This window comes from Rhinolophus hipposideros, assembly GCF_964194185.1.
Source record: "Rhinolophus hipposideros genome assembly, chromosome: 10".
Classification (NCBI taxonomy): domain Eukaryota; kingdom Metazoa; phylum Chordata; class Mammalia; order Chiroptera; family Rhinolophidae; genus Rhinolophus; species Rhinolophus hipposideros.
In genome coordinates, this window is record NC_138056.1 from 11,189,252 (window position 1) to 11,210,786 (window position 21,535).

At 45.4% G+C, this 21,535-nt stretch overlaps 1 protein-coding gene across 1 annotated transcript; it reads left to right on the forward strand.

Moving 5' to 3' along the window:
• Window positions 1–11,037: 11,037 nt before the first annotated feature.
• UBE2L6 (ubiquitin conjugating enzyme E2 L6) lies at window positions 11,038–21,426 on the forward strand. The gene is made up of 4 exons (XM_081064676.1): window positions 11,038–11,345; window positions 15,145–15,240; window positions 18,975–19,161; window positions 20,561–21,426. The coding sequence occupies exons 1-4, from the start codon at window positions 11,319–11,321 to the stop codon at window positions 20,710–20,712; spliced, it is 462 nt and encodes a 153-aa protein (XP_080920802.1). The 5' UTR covers window positions 11,038–11,318; the 3' UTR covers window positions 20,713–21,426.
• Window positions 21,427–21,535: the final 109 nt, after the last annotated feature.

Below are 21,535 nucleotides of genomic sequence, written 5' to 3' on the forward strand. Positions count from 1 at the left end.
ACTGTTGGGATCTTGACTGGTATTACTTTACATCTATAGATTTGGGGGAGGGAAAGAGTTGACAACTTCACAATAGTAAATCTTCTAATAAGTGAATAGATAATAGCTTTCCAGTTATTTGGATCTTCTTTAACATCTCTCAATATAGTTGTATAGTTTTCTCTGCAGCTGTATTCCACTTGTTTTTGTTCATTTTTATTCCTTGTACTTGATATATTTTATGTTATTAAACACAGTTTATATTTTACTTCTATATATGTATATTATTAAAAATCATTTTGTTTCCACTTTCCCCTTTCTTCTGTTTGTGTATCAATGCCTCGTTTTATCACTGTCCTAGCAGCCTTAGATATTGTATGTACTTTTTAGTTCCAGGTACCCTGAATTTGGTTAGGTTTGGGTCTTCAATCTTAGATCCTATTAATAATTTGAACCCTCTATTTCCATTAAGGTTCAGTGTGTGAGGGCTGAAGGTGCTAGATTACCCATTCATCCAGAGAGTCTAAGGAAGATAGATCTTTCCCTATATCCAGGCGATTAGCAGGTATTTCAGTAATATCTCCAGAATATATCCAGAATCCACTCACTTCTCTCCTCTCTTGGGCATGACTCCAGTCTAGCCACAATCGTCTCTCACCTGAACCACTGAATAGCTTCCTAACTGGTTTCTGTGCTTCCACTCTGCCCTTTCCATGCATTCTCCATTTCACAGCCAGAGCTGCAAAAGTATAAGTTGGTTTTCTGTGGGCTTTTTCTCCATACTTATAATAAAATCTAAACTCTCTAGCCTGGCCTATGAGATTGACCCAAGCTGACCTCTGCCTCCATCCAACCTCCTCTTATATTGTTCTACCTCCCTTATTCCGTCTCCCTGCCTTTGACAGTTTATAGACGATGTACGCTCTTTCCTGCCTTTGCTCTTGCTGTTCCCTTTGTTGGGATTGCTCCTTCACCGACTTTCTGCTTGTCTGGTTCATCCTTTAGGTTTGAGCCTTTAAATGTGCCTCCTCAGAGAAGACTTGCTGACTACCCCCCCTATTTTTCTCTACCAGAGTGTCCCTTTGCTTTTCCTCATCACATTTATCACAAAGCGACAACCGTTTTGTTTGCTCATTGTTCGCTTGATTATTATTTGTCTTCCCCACTAGACTGTGAACCACACGAGGGCAAGAGATCATGTTTGTCTTCGTCTCCATTCTATCCCTGGTGTTACCAAACTAAGAGGGGTTCATATGCCTGAGTGCTTCAAAGCCAAATGACACACAAACAAGGGTTTGCAGCAAAGAAAGTCAAGGTTTATTTAAGGAACCAGTACCAAACCCTAGACACAGGTAAGCCGGTGTTCAGACCTGGCTCTCTGGCTCTCCGATGGTGTGTAGATTACAGATTCTATGGGGCAAAGTCACAAGACACTGTGGGTTAGGGGTTTGGAGTCACGTTGGGAGCTGATTGGTCGGAGGTGAGGTAAGGGTAATGAATCATTTCTTCAGATCTTCAGGACAGTTCTGAGGTCTTTCCCGGTCTCAAGAGAAAGTAGCCAGAGGGTTGTTCCACTGTAGGGTTCAGAAGCTGAAACATAACTTACCGTGTTTCCCTGAAAATAAGACCTAGCCTGACAATCAGCACCAATGCGTCTTTTGGAGCAAAATTTAATATAAGACCTTGTATTATATTGTTATATTATATTGTTATATTATATTATATTATATTATATTATATTATATTATATTATATTATACTATATGACCGGGTCTTATAGTAAAATAAAACCGGTCTTATATTAATTTTTGCTGCAAAAGACGCATTAGAGCTGATTGGCCGGCGAGGTCTTATTTTTAGGGAAACACGGTAGGTCAAGATGTTACCATTAGCTGCCAGAGGTCTGGACCTTGTGACCATTAGTCAAGTCAGGGCTACTGTCTTCTGCTGCCCTGGGGGTTGCTGATTATGTGGGAGACAGGCTAGGTCACTGCGGGCATAGAGAGAGGGAGAGGGATATGATTTCTAGGGCTAGAATTTAAAACTAAATTGAATCAAATTCCTAAGGACCCTTGATTTCACCCACACATTGTACTATGCTCACCATCTAGAAGATATTCTATAATATTCATTGAATAAATGGATGCATCCTGCCGAAGCTAGAAGACAGAAGTCTGAGGGCAGGGACTCCTAGATGAACCACTGAGAATCTCAATGATTGTGTGTAATGAGTAGTGACAACGTGTACATGTTGTACATATCTGGGAGAGGAGACAGGTGAATTGCTCGGGAATGAACCCAGTACAAAAGTTCTTCAATCACTTAGAGGCAACTCAGAATTCCCATCCGTTGGTCCCTTAACAATTCTATCTTTTGGATCCCTCTCCACCTTGCATCTGAGTAAGTGAAAGGAATAAAAATACTCACAAACAGAAAGAGCGGGTGTTAAAAGAAGCACACCAATTGCAAACTTGGTCCCCTGCAAACTTCTGTGTGGCCGGGGGCTAATGTGGGGTCATGTAGGGATGTCCTTGAGGTGTAGCATCAGAATTCTCGCCTGCCAGGTAAAAGGCTCAGATTCCACTTTGGGTCCATGCAACTTCCTTTTAGCCCACCACTTGACACACAGCAGAAACTCGATAGATGCTTGTTGAATGAGCAAGGTCCTTTGATGTTGGCCACGAAGGACACAGATGAAATCATCCCACTGTGCCTCCTAGCAGTTGTTTTCTCCTACACATCCCTTCCTGCAGGCACTTCTGACAGCTGCTACCAGGATAATGGTGGTGCCTGTTAACTTCCTCTAAAGAACTGATCAGGCTAAGAGAGGAGACAGAAAAGTGTTCTATGGAGGTAGGGTGAGGTATTTGAGAGAAAACTCTCCCTCAAATTGCAGAGAAACAGCTGTGCCCGGAGCACAGTAATTCAAGTCCAGGGCATGTTCTTCATGCCAGCCCCAGCCCCACACCCCCTATATTTCAGCCATGTTTTTCTTGTCACTGTTAGCCCAGGGTTACTGTCATTTTCCTACTAAAAGTACTGTTTTATTTAACAGGGTTATTTGTAAATCCTGTTAGCCCAGGGTTACTCTCATTTTCCTACTAAAAGTACTGTTTTATTTTATTAAATAAATAGAAATTTAAACATGAACATTAGTTGCCTACATTTATATGTGTGCTACAAGAAAATGATCTTTTGGTAAAAATTTTTAAATATTACAACTAGGGCTGGATTGATGCATTCTATCCAACCCAAATGTATTCTGTCATTGCTTAACTTCACCGCTGGGTTAACTCAGTCAGCCTAGTATACCTTTGGGATTCAAACTGTAACTTAACCTATACATGTAGACTAGTGGGTTACCTAGCATAGATTAACCCTTGTTTAGAGTTTATAACTTTGCCTCCAATAACCTGTAAACCCACTTAGATCATTCTAAGATTTATAAGGTTTGTGTAATGTTATCTTGTAATTTGCTGAAAATTTTACGGAAAGACCAAAACTTAGTCAGATGTTTATCCATACCTATACCATCCCTGATATTGATGGAAAACACTAGAACTGTTTTTCAGCAATAAACCCTGGATGTTTTGCAGGACCAGGAGATAATCCAGCTGAAAATGCTTGGGACCAGTTGGAGCAGCCTGAAAGACGCTCCAGTGACCTCCACATTAACTTTCCTCATTATACCCTCATTATAATACGAAAACCTCCACCTGTCGTGAAAATTCCCGCCATTTTTGAACATGCGACATACGATATACGTATAGCCACGTTTCTTGACTGCACATGTGCTGCAATATCCGCACCTATACATGCTGTCATGAAGTCTACCTTGATGTTTATACATGGTTTCCCTAACAAAGATCGATTCCAGAGTGGTCAGTTAGCTCAGTTGGTTAAAGCGTGTTGCTGATAGCGCCAAATTTGTTGGTTCCATCCCCATGTGGACCATTGTGAGCTGCGCCCTCCTTAAAAAAAAAAAAAAAAAAGATGGGTTCCATGTTTTGACTGGGGACACACTGCTCTGGATCCTAGCGTGTCCTTGTTGCTGGCTTGCAGTAAAGTGCCTTCTCATAAAACCATCTCGGAGTTGTCTCTTGGCTGGCAACTACTGAGCATTCAGACTCCGTTTGGTCTGGTTATAAAACCTGGCCTTTTCATTTAGTCAGACGCTCCCTAGGGCTTTTTATTTAGTCAGAAGCTCCCTAGGGCTTTTGTGGGTCTTTGTGGGCCACGCTTCAGGCCACAGTGCAGCTCGGGCTAGTGGCAGAAGCTCCTAGCTCATAGAACTACACTTTCATCTTCCATCGCCATTCTAATTTCCCATCCAGATAACTGACCCTGAAAGCTGACCGGAAAAGCTGGCACATTAGTGGAATCAGTTCTCCTGCGAGGTCTCTGGACTCTCTCCTCAGCCTCTTCTCCATTAGGCAAGAATGGAAAAGTGAGAGAGAACAAAACCCTGGGGGGATGGAGTAGCCAGGGCCCCTTCTTTTCACCTGAGGATGTGTCCTCTGATCAGGATATGGTTACCTGGGTGACAGGAGTCAGTCCTCAGGCCTTTGAAGAGGCCCTGAGACAGAAGACTAATTTACTTTTCTTCAAAGCTCCCTCATTTCTTTATTATTATTATTAACAAGGTGCTGCCACGTGGATTTAAAGGGACTTTGTAATTTCCTGGCCTTTCTGAATGTTTTTTAAGGCAGTGTTCTAATGGAAACAAAACCCAGTTCTGAAGTCATTTCTTCGTGGGTCCTGTAGGAAGTCCACTCCTCACGCCTCAAGGCTTGGCAGCAAGTGACTGTGGGGTAAGTCCCACATCTCTGTGCAGGTCTAAGGCCAGTAGGGAAAGGGACTTCCCATTCCCGGGAGTGTCCTGGAGGAGCTCAGATGCCTCATTACAAAATGTCCTAAAGGGTCTTGAAGGTTTAGGAATTCCAGTCCTGGCTTCACAAGGCTTTATATTCCTAGACCTCAGTCTCTTCTTCTGTAAAGTGGACGGTTTTCATTTTTGCTATAGTCTCACACACCCCTGTACTATTATGTACTTTCATATTTGCTGTGGACTGAGTTGTGTCCGTCCCCCACCTCCCCCAGTCATATGAGTCCTAACCTGCAATGTGATTGTATCTGGAATAGGGTTTTTAGGAGGTAATTAAGGTTTACTGAGGTTGTAAGGGTGGGGCCCTGATCCAATAGGACTGTGGCTTTATAATAAGAGGGAGACACACACACACACTCACACACGCACACCCCATCCATGTGAGGACACCAACAGAAAAGGCTGTCTGCAAGCCAGGAACACCGGCTTCCCCAGAACTTGACTATGCTACTCAGACTTCTGGTTGATACAGGATAGTTAGCATGTCCCTAGGTAGACAGGGAGGTCCCTAGTGGAATAAAGAAAAGACAACCATATCCTAAAACTTCAGGTTTAGAAATCACTCCTTTGCTCCAGGACATAAAGTAACAAGGCCCTGAGATTAATCATAAAATTCCTTTTGGCCTGACAAATGGAGCAGATCTGATAGATAAGAGTGGGTAACTTTGCTAATTCCTTTAGGATGGGCAAGCGGAACAAACCTCGTAGATGAATTTCATCAGAAGGTGCCAGTTCCCTTCTTCAAACAAGTTCCCTTCTTCAAACAGCTCCCCTTCCCCAAGCAGGCAAAGGGAAGGTATAAAAGTAAGAGCTTTTGCCTCAGTCATGGGGCACCCCCCATTCAGACCCCTTCCCGCTCAGAAGCTGCAACTTCTTCTCCTGCCTCTAATAAACTATCCTCTTTTTAAAACTGTTTGCCTCTCCCTGGTCCGTGTTTCCATTCTTCGGCTTCACGAGACACGATCCAGGCCCACACCCAGAAACTGCAGGCAGATCCAACATCATTTACATCATTACTTCAGATGTAACTTGTTTTACTTTTCCTCCTGTATATTGTTTTCTGTGGAGTTGCTTTTATACAGATTATTTAGCAAAGTTCAGGTTTCAGAGAATTGCTTTGGCTCAATAAATTTAGGTTCTGCTGTTTTCCACCTTTCTATCAATAAAACTAAAACTTATGATATTATAAAAGCAAAGAAAGAAATATGCTGAACAAAGCTGTCGGATTTTAATTAAGTTCAGTCCCCTAACTTAGTCATTCTAACACAATTATTCATTTGAGGTGGTTGCCCTGGTGCTGCGTCCTAAGCTTTGTGTGATTTGCCTCAAGGCTATGATCTGGGCAAGCAGGAGATACACTCTGTTCTGTATCACATCAGGAAAAGTTCCTTTTGGCTATGTCTAAAGGACAGGACCATCTTTAGGTTCCCTAAGGAGCCAGCTACAGAAAGCTTAGGACACTGCTGTCTTACAGGCAGCACTAAAGTAGATTTTCAGCCTCTTCAATACCAAGGCCATCCCTACCAGTTGAGCTCCACATGGAGAGATCTTAATGGGACCTTCTCAGTGAACGGAATCAGAGGAGTCCTTTGTAGTGAGTAATTCTGAAGCAATCCTTTCCTGGAATAATAGTCTACCTGAAGACAAAGTTTACATACAGATATTTACATATATCTATGTACATATATACATATATATATCCCTATACTTGGGAGATTGTCATAGTGTAAATCAGGAACTGACTTCTTGTTAGTGACAATCCTGTAATAAAACTCAGGGAACGAAACAATGGGAATTGGCTATAGGGACCTGAACCTTTCTGCCCATACGAGTGTTGGTTCATTTCCATGCTTTTTATGATTTCTGCATTGGCAGAAATTTTCATACTTTCTATGTTTGGTTTTTAAATGACTCAATTTTTTATTATTAAAAAATAGCACATTTGAGTACATTGAGAAAATAGAAACAGTAGAAGTTGCTGTTAACCTACTGCATTGATAAAGAAAGCAATGGCATCCCAATCATTTCCTTGATGGTTGATCAGGTTAAATAGTTGTCTTTTTTCAGTAGCTGTGTTTCCTCTTTGATCAAATATTGATGCCCTTTGTTTTTATAGTGCTTATTGGAGTTGCTTTTTTGTATATCAAGTTGTAGGACCTCTTTATATAATAAATACAATTTAAGTGGCAAAAAAAGAGAGAAAGAAACATCATGAAAATAGAATGATGTTACTAAATTCTAATTGATTCTGCCTGCTGAAATCTCTGTACCTCCTTCCTTCTGTGCCTCCACATTCCTTGTGAAAAAGGGAAATTAACATGTGTTAGGTATGAAAGACTGACCCGCACCAAACTGACACTTTGTCCTTGAGAAATCAAGAAGGACCAGACGAGACTAAAAAAAGAAAAAGCTTCTTCAATCTGTGATTTATTGTGATTTAGTACCACCTAAAATTGCTTGACACCCCTTCAGTGCATTCATCCCGTACCTGGGGGACACCCGATTTGTTGACGATGGAGACGACGGTGATAATGTTGATTATTATATTATTGTGGTTCAGATTTTTTATGAGTGCTCACTCTATGTCAGGCTTTGGACTAAAATTTTGCATATTAAAATCTCAAGTAATCCTGACAAGGACTTTGGGAACGAGGTATTATTATCTCCATTTTATAGGTAAACTAAAGCTTAGAGAGGTAAGTAACTTGCCCCAAATCACTTAGAAAATGTCAGAGCTTTAATCCAGGTCTGATTGACCCTGAATTCCATGTTATTTATCTCTAGGTTATGCTTCCTATTTTTGTTTCCCTCTTTTAATTTTCTTTGAAAAACATATTGTATTCGTTTATAGTTTTGAATGATTATTCACATGGTAGGGAATTTTAAAAGTACAAAACAGTGGAAAGGAGGTCTCCTTCCTACCCTATCCTAGGACACACAGAATGGATAAACCACTCATCAGTTTCTTAAGCATCCTTCCAGATGAGTCTACAACACATTAATGATAATTTTCAGAAAAAGGCAAAATCATGCCTCTCGTACAGATATGAAATGGACACATGTTCAAGACTTCATTCTACTTATCAATCAATAAGGGAACAAGGCAGATGTCAGAATTAAAGAGAATCTGAAAACAGACACATTTGTAGATCAAGAATATTGAAATAAAAGCAAAACTGGTTTTTCCATGGGGTGGGGAAAAGGAAGTCAATTAAACTTCTGTTAGACAGAAAGAATTTGCATGTCTATAAGAATAATTTTGCATGCCATCAGTTACTACAATTCATGGAGTTGTATAATAACTCAAAGATGATAAAAGGCAGACGATCTGAAAAAGGTGTACTGTATGTAGGGCAACATTTTTTCCTTCCCAAACTGATAACTACTTTATCAGGTTCTTACGTATCCTCCAGGATAGTCTCTAACATGCAAACATAAATGTACAGAAGGTGCCAAAAAAATGTATACACATTTTAGGACAGGAAAACTATATTAAAACTGTAATAATAACCATAACAAAAGATGAATACAAGTCACATTTGACTTCTGCAATGACAAGAGGTGCTCAAAGTGGTTACCATCAGCGTCTAAGCCCTTCTGATTACAGTGAACTACTGCTTGAGCAACATTGACCAAGTGTCCACTTGGATATATTATTTTGGCACCCACGGTATATACCGGAGTCTATAAACACACAGCTGAGGTGCCATATTGTCTATGGTGTCTGGAAAGTATTTTTTCCCCAACTCTTTTTCAGATGGTCTCTGTGGCCTCTGGCAACAGCAAGAGCTGTCAAAAAGGAAAGTCCTTTCTCATCCAAGAGTAGAAGATGACAATTTTTCCCTGTGAAGTCCCTGGAAGGATCCTGACCAGGAACAAAGCACTGTCACACCTTCCAGCCAGGTACACTTCCCTGTTTGCAAAGGCCACAGCCATTATTGGGCATGAAAAAGCCCGACCCTGGGGAAGAAAGGAAAAGAGAGGGTTTGAGAGATAGGAAGTTAGTAAGTGCAAAGAAACTCCAGAACTAGGGATCCTTACAGGGTTAGGCAGCTAAAAGAGCAGATGAGGCTGGGCAGGCCAGGAAAAACACACTGGTGAGAACGGTGGTAAACTGGGGCCTGCATTCCTGCTCTAAAGGAGCAACCCTGACTAGGCTCCAGCCAACCATTGCCGTGAGGGGGTCATTGCCAAGTCTCCTGTTTTTAGAGAATCCAGGAATACAAATTTTTATGCAAAAACCTTTCAGTTTTAAAGAGAGAATATTGTAAAATTTTAAATGTTATTGATTTTTGAAGAAGTAGTTTATTTACATGGCTCAAAAATTTGAAAGGAGGGTGCTGGCCCAGTGGCTCAGGCAGTTGGAGCTCCAGTGTTCCTAATGCCGAAGGCTGCTGGTTCGATTCCCACATAGGCCAGTGGGCTCTCAACCACAAGGTTGCCAGTTCGACTCCTCAACTCCCGCAAGGGATGGTGGGCTGTGCCCCCTGCAACTAACAACAGCAGCTGGACCTGGAGCTGAGCTGCGCCCTCCACAACTAAGACTGAAAGGACAACTTGACTTGGAAAAAGAACTGGAAGTACACATCGTTCCCCAATAAAGTCCTGTTCCCCTTCCCCAATAAAATCTTTTTAAAAATTGTAAAGGAAATGGGATTATAGTGAAAAGTGTTCCTCCCCATCCCATACCCAGTCACCTAGTTACCCTCCCCAAAGACCATCACAGTATCTCGTATCCTTCCAGACATGCTACAGGCATACAGAGGCAAATATTATATTATTATGACTATCACTTATTATCCAACTATCAATTCATTACTCCTCACATTCAGTATTATTAGCTCCATTTTACAGATGAGGAGATGGAGGCACCGACTGGTTAAGTAATTTGCCCAAGTTACCCAGCCAATAATAGTCGAGCTGGGACTGAATCCTGATTATTTATATCTGGGAATTACAATTTTCAAAGTTCCTCCACTTCTGTGAGCTGAGCCTGGCAGTGGCCCTGGGAAGCAGGTGGGAGGTTCCACAGCCCACCCAGGGCCATGTGGCACTGGGGTGCAGATGTAGAACTAACAAGAGTCCAGGTCTCCTTGGGGCTCATTCTTACACACAAAGGTCTGTACTGTGTAAGGACATGAAGGCCATGCTCATGGGCCTCCCAGCTGTGTGGGTGGTTAGGCTCCGTCCCAGGATTGGGAAGCTGGACTAAATCCATGACTTTGAATTTCCTCTGGGGATGCAGGATTTCTGCACGAGAAAGGAAGGTGCTGGACAGACTTTGTTCCACATTATGGAACTGCTTTGTTTCCATACATTGCACCTTTGCTTGTGCTGTTCCCCCATCTGGGAACACCCTCGTCCCACGTTTTTACTCTAGCTAACTCACTATGCTTTGCAATTCACTTGGATTTTTTCTCTCCCGGGATACCTTTGCCCTTCTCTGAGGCTGCATCAGGTGGCCCTCCTCCAGGCTCCCACAGCATCAGATGGTGCCCTATATATGTCCTGTGCTTAACACTTTGCATGAAAAATGCATCCATCCTCAAGGACAAGGAGCCCACTTTCTCATCGTGCTGTCCCCTAAAGTCAGTGCCTGACACTCAGTATGGTACATGCATGCTATTGCCCCCCAAACTGTTTTTCCAATCCTCACATAGCAGACACTTGACTATTAAACTTCATGAAGAACCCAAATCCTAAAGCAAGAGCGAATGGGTCCAACAGCGCCTCCTTGCGGTGCTCTTCACCAAGCAAACCACCTGGGAGCAAGAAACGTCCTTGCATTTGGGCCACCGAAGGCTGCACCTCACAAAGGATCTCAAGCTGCCAGGGGAGGAGTGCTTGGAGGGCGTATAGTCTACGCCGTCCCTACCCATTTTTAGAGATGGGGCATTGGGCCCAGAGAGGGGAAATAACTTGTCGAGGGGGCTCCGGGAATTCGCTGGCGTGTGTGTGTGTGTGTGTGTGTGTGTGTGTGTGTGTGTGTGTCTTTGGGCCGCGGACTGATGATGGAGGCAGCCGAATGGGGCCTCCCTGCACGGCGTCCGGCGGTGGAGCGTGCACCAGAACCCGCGCTGGAACCAGAACCCGGATGGGTAGACCCAGCCCCGCGCCTGCGAGCGCTCACAGCCTGGTGCACAGCGCCCCACAGTGGGATGCAGGGATCCGGCCACGTCGCGCGCTCCTAGGCCTTCGGGGTCCTCCGACAAAAAGCGCGAGATCCGGGGACCCGCGCCCACCGCGCCGCGGACCGGGCCGGGGCAGGGAGGGTCCAGCCCTCGGCGGCTCCCAGTGTCGGTCAGGGAGGCGGGGACCAGGTCCGCAGAGCCCCGGCGAGCGCACCAGTGAGCGGCGCGCGGGCGGGGCCCCCGGAGGTGGGGTCTCGGGGGCGGGGCGCCACCAAGCTGCCCGCCGGAGCTCAGTCTCGCTGGGTCCCACACTCCGCGTCGAGATGACGGCGAGCAAGCGGGTGGCAAAGGTAACTGCGTGGACGCCCTCTGTCCCCCGGCTCCCCTCGCTCTTCCCACCTCCTCCTCCCTCCTCTCTCTCCCGGACTCCGCTTGAGCATTTGTTTGTCCGGGTTGCGGGGCTGGCTGAACCCTGTCATCCCCGCCCCCTCCCAGAGGAAGAGTGGGTTTTCCAGAGGGGCCAGAGCTGGAGTTTTGGGGGGCGAGGGCATGTCCGGCGGGGGTGTCGTTGGCTCCCGGAGCTGCGCTGGGGATGGGGATGAGCCTGTTCCCTCAAACTGGTTTCAGTTTCTTTTCTCCTGCCAGAAACTTGTGATAACAATTGCTTGCGTCTCAAGTGACCAAGGGTGTCAGGAGCCAGGCTGGGAGTGGGGCGTGGGGGTAGGAGTGGGTGGGGGGCGGAGGTGGGTGGGTTATGAACAGAGATAACCAGGACGAGGTCCTTGCCTTGGGATGGCCGAGGACCCACACTTTAATTTGGTACCTACATTATAGAATCCTGAGAAGTCTGCATGCTGAGTTGGAGTCAGGAGCAAAGTTCCCGGGGTTTTCCAGGGAGGAAAAGCTGCCAAGGCAGAACAGGAAGGTGTCCTGGAGTAGGTGTGTGCATTCATTCATTCTACAAGTGTTGAATGCCTACTGTGTGCTGGCTCCTATTCTAGGCAGAGATTAGCAAAAGTCCTGCCCTCGCTGAGCTTTCTTTCCAAATAGGGACACAATTTGAAGTGAGGTTTGGAAGCATAGGGAGGGGAGGATTTCCCCCAGGAGGTGGGAAAACCCAGAGTGTTTGCAGGGCTTGGGTATACCAGGCAGATGGAAATAGATGGGGAAGGAAGAGCAATCTTAGTGAAGTGGGTCTGACATACCCCAGACTTTGAGTCTCTGAAAAGTGCCCCTCCAATGTGCAGGGTGCAGGGGACAGAGTGAGGGGGGTAAAAGGGAGTGCCTGCTGTCCTCAGCCTCTGAGAAGAAGATGGTCCCATACTGGGGCACCCAGCTCAGGCGCAACCCAGAACTGGAGGCTGGCAGCAAAACGGGGCAGAGAATCTTTTCCAGCCAAACTGGAAAGAGCTAGGAGCCAGTATTTGGTATTTATCCCACTGGCACAATTAAGTGACAAGCCATTTACATTACTTATTTCATCTTACTCTCACAGCAGCCCTGTGAGATAAGTCATATACCCCCATTTTATGGATGAGGAAATTGAGGCTCAGAGAGAATGACTTAGATGTCATGGTCAGCCAGTAGGGAGTGAGGGAGCTGGGATTTGAGCCCAGGTTAGTGGCCTCTCTACTTTCATTTTCTGTTCCTCTGAGTCAGGTGATTTCCTCACAGGCCTCAGGAAAGAACTGTGTGTCCTCACTGGGGTTTCAACATCCTCAGGCTTGGGGAAAAGTTGGCAGAACACATCTATAACTGATAAAGTCCAAGTGTTCCCAGTTACAGTAAAATCGGGAAGTGTTCATCCCACAGCTTCTTCATTCAACCTTGGCCTTGCCAAAGAGACCCAGATGAACTAGGACTTGAAGTAGCAGATGCTTCTAGTTTGGGGTAAAGATAAATGAGGGTAATGTCTTTCCTCTATGCTGTACACCTGAAACTAACATAGTATTTTTTTTTTTAATTTTATTGGGGAATACTGGGGGACGGTGTGTTTCTCGAGGGCCCATCAGCTCCAAATCGTTGTCCTTCAATGTAGTTGTGGAGGGTGCAGCTCAGCTCCAAATCCAGTTGCCGTTTTCAATCTTAGTTGCAGGGGGCACGGCCCATCATCCCATATGTGAATTGAACTGGCAACCTTGTTATTGAGAGCTCACGCTCTAACCAACTGAGCCATCTGGACACCCCTCTGGAAGCTCATTGGCAGCTCATTGTCATCAATCTAGTTGTAGAGGGCACAGCTCACTGGCCCATGTGGGAATCGAACCAGCAACCCTGTTGTTCAGAGCTCGTGCTCTAACCAACTGAACCACTCGGCTGCCCCGAAACTAACATACTATTGAATGTCACCTGTAATTGGGGAAAAAAAAGATAAATGAGGGTCATAGAATATACTCTGGGCAGAAGACGCAAGAAGCAGTTTGTTGGTATGAACAGAGATGGAGTATGTGCTAGAAGCTAGGAACGGGGGACAGAGTGTGTTTATATGTGGGGCCGTAGAGAAAGTTTAGATGGTCCACAGTGTTAAAGGACCCCTCCCCAACCATGGAAGGGCTGTGGGAAGCTTCGTCTTTGCCTTTGTTTATACCAGTGTCCCTCAACCTCATCACCATTGACATTTTGGGCCAGATAAATTGTTGTAGGATGCTTATGAGCATTCCTGGCCTCTACCTACTAGATGCTAGTAGCACTCTCCCATTTGTGACAACCAAAAATGGTTCTAGATAGTGCCAGGTGTCCCCTGTGGGGGTAAAATTGCCCCCAGTAGAGAACCACTGGTTTACAACTATTTGGTGTTTCAGAGGGTAAGACCTGCCCTCGAATGTCTTTTAATCTTTAATCTTGTAATTGCCCTCCCCCAATAAAAAGAGGCCTATCGTTCCACAGGATGGACTCTGGAAGGGCTCCTTAGTCAAATACGTTTGGGAAGTACCGCATGCTGTGGGCTCACATCTTGGAGATTCGTGATACACAATAGCATATTAAATAAAGACTTTGGGAAGTCCTATAGTAAAGAAATCTGTTTATCTTAACGTTTCCCAATGTACTTGACCATGGGACCCTTTTCCTGTAATAACTATTAACCTTGCCTATATAGTACACACTTAGACACATTTACTCTGACCGGGCCCGTTGTCTTGGTTCCTCGCCCCATTTCTATTTTTTTAAAATTTATTGGGGTGACAATTGTTAGTGAAATCACATAGATTTCAGGTGTACAATTCTGTATTACATCCTCTATAAATCCCATTGTGTGTTCACCACCCAGAGTCAGTTCTCCTTCCATCACCATATATTTGATCCCCCTTACCCTCATCTTCCTCTCCCCACCCCCCTCCCCATTTCTGCATGGTGGGCTTTTTTTTATTCCGCATGGCCCAGCTCATTGTCACCCTCCACGAAGCCTTCTTGTTGCCTTCTCCTTTCCTTCCCCATTATGTCTCCACACATTGTCCACATAACCACATTCCTGTTTCCACCGTTACTCCAATGAAGTTTCTGAGAACTGGGCTCTGTCTTAGTCACGTGTCCGTAGAGGATGCTCGGGAAAGGGCTGATGGGAGAATCCCAGGTGATTGGGCCACATTTCTGGGGAGGTGGGTCACTCCTGTCCCCTTGTTTCTCTGCTTGGTGTATAGAGTTCTGCTCTGCTGTGGTGCATCTGAGTCATTGCCCTTCCCCAGCCCTGGCCGGGAGGGGTCTGACAGGCATGGGTTGATGTCTCTGCTGCCATGAGCACTGCAAGGGCATGTCATCATGCTGGACACTCAGTGGATGCTATGGAAGAAAGGGAAAGAGGGAGGGTATTAGGATCTTGTGACTCTCTAGGAAAAGAACTAGAGGACAGAGGTTAAGTGCCTTGGTTTCAAGAGAAAAGGCTCCAAGGAGAGTTGACTTTCCAGTCCTTCACCGTCTGTATCCTCCCCTGTATCTCCAGAGCTGTGCTGAGGCTGACATCGGAGAAGTCACTGACAGCACTCGGCACCGGGCATGACACATACTGAGTGCGCCAGAAATGGGGGCTCTGACTTTGCTGGCTTCTGTCTCTTAGGGTGTCCTGTGTGGGACTTGACTCAGCTTGTGCTGGGGCAGGGGGCGGTGGCTGAAGTAGGGGAGACTAGCCAGTTGCCCCTCACTGTGCCCCCACAGGAGCTGGAAGATCTGCAAAATGAGCTTCCCGGGTACCTGCGGAACCTGGTCAGCGATGACGCCAACGTCCTGGTGTGGCACACACTCCTCCTTCCCGTGAGTGTCCCCAGGATCATGGCCTTGGGTCAAGGTGACTGAGGCCAAGGGCCTGAGCAGGGAGGGTTAGGATGGGCACAGTTTTCCCTGCCTTAGAGTCCTTTTTTTTTTTTTTACTGCCTCTGTCATGGGCAGAGGGAGTCTCTCTCTGGAGTGATTGCTTCTGAGGTTGAGGCCAACTGACGAAAAAACTAAAAGACGTTTGGACTTAGCAGGAGATTCCTTCCTCAAACAGGTAGCTGCCAAACCCACAGAGAAGCTTCGGCAGACAAACGGCATCCCCCCCCAAAAAAAGATCTTTTGGATCTTTGTGAAGGGAGAAGGATAAACTTCCTTTTTCCCACAGTGGGTAAAGGGCAAAGAGTAGCTTCCCAAATTATGCCAACCTTGAAGTGTTATCCAGACATTTGTTATGTCAAGACCATTGTGATGCTGATCTCTTGAACATGAGAGGCATCGGTAAAAGGTTGTCAAAATAATCATGTTTTCAAAAAAAAGTTATTTTTCTTAAATATTTAAAATAAAAAATTAAAAAGGCAAAATATAAATGGTAAATAATACACATCAAATTTTAAGATTAAAATTATTTTACGAGAGCTGAGTTGTGATTTGGTTGACTCTTGTGACATATGTTTATAAAAATTACTTGCAATTTTAGCATTCAGTGTCCATTGGAATTATGCTACCCACATTGCACCTAGACCTGCATATTCACAAATTTAAGAGTAATAGTGCACAATGTTCCTCAGCCAAGTACAGTTGTTGTGAATTCAGTGCTAATCTGAATACCTTCCGGGCCACAAATTGAAAGCAAGAAAATGGACTACTGGGAAACAAAATTTATTATATAAGAATCTACTGCCTTTATGCTATCAGAAAATAAAGATTTGATAAATTTAAAAAAAAATTGTTAGAATATAGCATATTTCATCCCATATCCTGAAAGGGTCAGGGATAACGGACACAAAAATGAGTGAACTGAACTGAGAATATTTTCTTCAAGAGGGGATTCTCCAATGATATTAGTGCTTCATTATATTGGAGTAGTGCTGTTTAAATGTCAAAGCTCACAGAGAAGATGCAAAAATAGTTTAGCTGTTTTTGAGGCTGCACCCTTGGCCTTGTCTCTGCTTCCCAGGCCCCAGCCCCTTCTTGTTATCAGGGACAAGAAGGTGAGATGTTTTCTTTATCTTTGCAGTAGTTGCCCCGTCTCTTATTTCAGACACACCCCAGACCGTAATGGTTTCTGTTTTGCCTTCTGCTAAGGAAGAGACATTCTCTTAAAACCTTGACTCCGTGCTTAAATACATGTCATTCTGGCTGTCTTTTTCCTATCTTCTCAGTAACAAAGATTCTGAAACGGTCTGGAACTTTACAACCAGCCTGGAGGCCACTGTGCTCTGTTCTGGGTCACACCGAGAAGGGGTTCCTCCCTTCTCGTGTGTAGTGTAGTGCTCATGGGTGGGGACGTGAAGTCCACAGCGCTGGGTTCCTATCCCAGCACTGGCACTGTGGCCCTGGGCAAATCACTTACATACGTTGAACTTGAGTTTCTTCATCTGAAAATGGAGATGCTGATAGTTGTGAGTTTTCCTAATACTTATCGTCATAGCTGACATATATGTAGTGCTTGCCATGTGCCAGGCCCTGTTCTAAGCCCTTAGCATAAATTAACTCATTTAATCCACACATAAGCCCCATGAAGAAGTCTGTTATTATTCCCATGCAAGAGTACAGAGAGGTTAGGTTACTTGCCTAAGGTCACACAGCTAGTGAGTGGCAGAGACAAGATTCACACCCAGGTAAGGTGGCTCCAAAGTCCCTATAACCCCTGTAACCACACAGCCTCATGGGCTGTGTGTCATACCCTTAGCACAGAGTAGGTGCTCAAAGTTTGGAGTTTCCTGCTGGGTCCTGGCAGCCCCCAACCCTTTGTCACTCCAGCCCCTGAGTGAGTGAGTGAGTGAGTGAGTGAGTGATTTATTTATTTATTTATTTATTTATTTATTTATTTATTTATATCATGGTAAAATATCAATGGTAAAATACAAAGTATTTACCATTTTAACCATTTTTAAATGTACGGTCCAGTGGCCTAAGCACGTCCACCTTGTTGTGTGCCCATTACCACCCTCCATCTTCAGAACTTTTTCATCTTCCCGAACTGAAACTGGCCCCATTAAACACTCACTTCCCATTCCTCCTCCCCACCAGCTCCTGGAAACTAATCTTCTATTTTCTGTCTATGAATTTGACTGTTCTAGGTACCTCACATAAGTGGACTCATACAAAATATATTTTTTTTTGTCACGCTTATTTCACTTAGCATAATGTCTTCAGAGTTCATCTGTGTTGTGGCATGTATCAGAATTTCCTTCCTTTTTAAAGCTGAATAATATTCTGTTGTATGTATATGCCGCATTGTGCTTGCGCATTCATTCGTCGGTGGACATTTGGGGTGTTTCACCCTTTTGGCTATTGTGAGTAATGCTGCTATGAACATGGGTGTATGAATATCTCCTTGAGACCCTGCTTTCAGTTCTTTTGGGTTGATATCCAGAAGTGGAATTGCTGGGTCATGTGGTAATTCTGTGTTAATTTTTTGAGGAACCACCATATGGTTTTCCACAGCGGCAGCACCATTTTGCATTCCTAACCCCCTGAATTCTTATGATTTTCTCATTTTGTCCATTCCTCGCTCCCAATAATTATGTTCTCCTGCAGTTGCTAACAGCTCCCAAACAGAGGATATCTGTCCTTCTCTTCTTCCGTAATTCTCAGGAAGACTTTAAAGCTGAGAGGACCATTTGTGACAACATGGGTGGACCTTGAAGGCAGACCAAGAAAGGCAAATACTGTATGATCTCACTTATGTGTGGAATCTGAAACAAAACAAAAACTCCTAGAAAAAGAGATCAGACCTCTGGTTACCAGAGGCAGAGGGTTGGGAGGGGGGAGAAATGAGGAAGGTGGTCTAAAGATACAAAGTTCCAAATGTCTAACCACTATACTGTACTCTTGAAACTAATATAAAATAATATCAAATGTCAATTGTAATTGGAAAATTTTAAAAATTAGAAAAAAAGATACAAAGTTCCAGTTATAAGATAATTAAGTACTAGGGATGCATGATATGTAGCCAAGTTGTTATAAGAGTAAATCCTAAGAGTTCTTATCACAAGGAGGAAATTTATCTTCCTTCTTTCTTTTCTTTTTATTGGGTCTATATGAGGAAATGGGCATTAGCTGAGCCTGTTGTGATCATTTCATAATACATGTAACTGAAACCATCATGCTGTACGCCTTACACTTATACGGTGATAGATGTCACTTATTTTTCAACAGAACTGGAAAAAAAGTTAATTGTCAATTAACAGTAAAAGAAAATAGCTGTGGTGGTCCTTAAAGCTCACCTAGTCAAACTTTACCCATTTTTCAGATGGAGAAACTGAGACCAAAAGATGGGAGGTGCTGGCCCATGGTCACACCGCAAAAGTCCAGATCTGACTTTTGTGACTCCCAGGCCAGTGTTCCTGTGTGAGTCCAGTCTTCCACAAGTCCATGGCCCAGTTGCCAAATGAAAGCAGATCCATCTGTCCCCATTCATGATGCTTGTACAGTGGAGCAGGGGATGCCTGGAACCTGGGCCGAGGGCAGGGAGGGGAATCGAGAAGGAGAACCTTCTGTTCAGAGCATCCCTGCCTTGGAACAGAACGGACCCTTCTGTTATACAGGAGGAGATGCCCTACAAACATAGGGCCTTCAACCTGCGCATCAGCTTCCCCAGGGACTACCCGTTAAAGCCCCCCACGGTGACATTCACAACCAGGATCTACCACCCCAATGTGGACAGCGACGGCCAGGTTTGCCTGCCCATTACCAGCAAAGAGAACTGGAAGCCTTACACCAAGGCCTACCAAGGTGAGGCTGGGCCTTGCCTAAAGGGAGGGGCTGATGCTGGATGGGGGCTACCGGGCTGATTTTGAGTTAGAAAAGCCCAAAAAGAGAGGAGATAAAAATTGTGGGTCTCAGCTGAACCTGTTGTCAGATGGAAGGGATGCCTCCTGAGATCCTGGGCTGGCTGACCTGCTCCTGCCTCTGTTCTTACACTTGGGCAGGTGTGACAGAGCAATGGTACCCAGTTCATGGGAGAGAGAAGCAGCTGCGTTGTAGAGGGAAGGGCTTGGGAGAGGAAGGCCAGCTGCTCAATCTGTGGACCCTGGTGAAGGATTGCTCCTTCCCAGGGCTCATTGCCGTAAACGACAGTTAAGGGGATTGGCCCCCAAATGATAAGACACTCACTTAAGCACTTTCGGCATTGTACAAAGAGCTTCACACGCCAACTTCATTTGATCCCCCCCAGCAACCCCATGAAATAGAGCTCTCATTAGCCCTATTTAATAGATGAGGACACTCGGGCATATGAGGTCACACAGATGGTGTGCGGCACAGCTGGGATGTGAAGCCAGGCTCGTCCAGCAAAACTATCTGCTGTAATGGGGCTGTCCTGTCACTTGCACTGTCCAATTCTGTAGTCACTAACCAGGTGTGGCTCTTGCACACTGGAAGTGTGGCTGATGCAACTGAGGAACTGAATTCCTAATTGTAGTTCATTTTAATTGACTTAAATATAGATTCCCACCCATGGCTGGTGGCTACCATATTGGACAGTGTGGCTCTAGAGCCTTTGAGCATAATCAGTGTGCACTGTCCGTCCTGCCTCTGGACCAGCTCAGGAGTTTTTAGCCCGGGAACAAGGATCCTGGGAGAGAGCGGCAGAGTGGTCCTTTGATGAGCTTCAGGGGGTCTGTGAAGGCTCTTAACTCAGAACTGCATGTGTGTGTGTGCGCACGTGCCTGGGGAAGGGGAGCATTGCCTTCACAGGTTCCCAAAGGCATCTGTGAAAGATTGAGAGCCACGGGGCAGTCATGGTTTCCAGTTTTTAGCCTCAGAACCCTTTTCCCCAAGTATAAGTTTATTTAGAATCCTTATACCAAACAGAGGAGTGGTTCTTGTTAAAAAGGGAGTTGGACTCAGATACTCCACTTATCTCACCGACCCCCACGATGGGAAGCATCTTTGAAGCCATGGAACGTAGTTAGAAAACCACTGATTAAAGCAGTCAGGGCTTTGGGCATCATCAGCCAGGAATGTGAGGGGCATTTGTTTTGGTTGTGGAGTCATCCTGAGGAAGCTCCTTGGGAGTTCCCTGAAAGAAAGAGTGAGCATGAAGTTTCAAGGGCTTCCGGGAGTGGGTAGCCGTCGCCCCCTTCCCAGATTTTTCTGTCCATGCTGATGCCCTCATCTGGCCTCTCCCCAGTCTTGGAGGCCCTCAACATGCTGGTGAATAAACCAGACCTGGACCAGCCCGTGCGTGTGGAGCTTGCGGATCTCCTGATACAGGACCCATTGCTGTTCCACAAGAATGCGGAAGACTTCACCCTCAAGTTTGGAGAGTCCCGGCCCTCCTAACTCTGCTTCTGCCCCTCCTCACGGGATCCTCTCTGGGTGATGGACAGACAGACCTCATGGATTGGGGAGGAGAGCCCCTTGATGGCCCATTCCCTGCTCATTTTTTCCTTCTTAGGTTGTTTGTTGTTAGTTGTGTACGTGTGTGGTGTGTGAAGACCTAGTCCCAGGTTCACCTGGTCACAGGTGTGCTTTCTCACTCCCTTTCTTTGCCCCAGAGCCAGGCAGTTTAGGTTTGCAGAGTCACAGGCCAGCTCTCCAGCACTGTCTGACGTGGGGATCCTGGTCTCACTAGTGGCTCCATCTTGGAGACCCAGGACACCTTCCAGGCCAGCTCCCAGAAATGAGGCCAGGAGCCAACCAGAATGCCCCTGGAGCCCAGGCATCGGGGTCGGAGGGGAAGTGGGCGGTAGCGGTGGGAGGCAGGGCATATAGAGGCAGTCATGTTTGGGTGATTGGTTGATCACGTGATTGAAATCAGCCAGGCTGCTGATAGATGTGTATAGATTTAGGGACTAAATCTTTCTTTTCTACTAATGAATCACTAAGTGACGAATCTGATCTCCATTCTGGGAATCTAACTACATATAGACCCATTAGGTTGCCCCTTCCTGGGGGCCAGGCTTTAGGCTGGGAGGAGTGACCCCTCAGCTTCTAGTCCACGGGGTGTCATGGAAATCATGTTTGTCCAGGCATTAAAGTCACAGATGAACCGTGGAGTCTGGCTCAGTGTTCATTGAGGGGGTAGGGTGGTTTCATCAGAAGAGGAGGCTGGGAACTTAGCTGCCATCTGCTATAAGGTGTGGTGACCCTGCCTCCCATGCCT

Coding starts and splice junctions, on each gene's coding strand:
- UBE2L6 (XM_081064676.1), top strand. CDS start 11,319: ATGACGGCGAGCAAGCGGGTGGCAAAG. Junction 11,346..15,144: donor CGAGCAAGCGGGTGGCAAAG/GTAACTGCGTGG, acceptor GTGCCCCCACAG/GAGCTGGAAGATCTGCAAAA. Junction 15,241..18,974: donor GGCACACACTCCTCCTTCCC/GTGAGTGTCCCC, acceptor TCTGTTATACAG/GAGGAGATGCCCTACAAACA.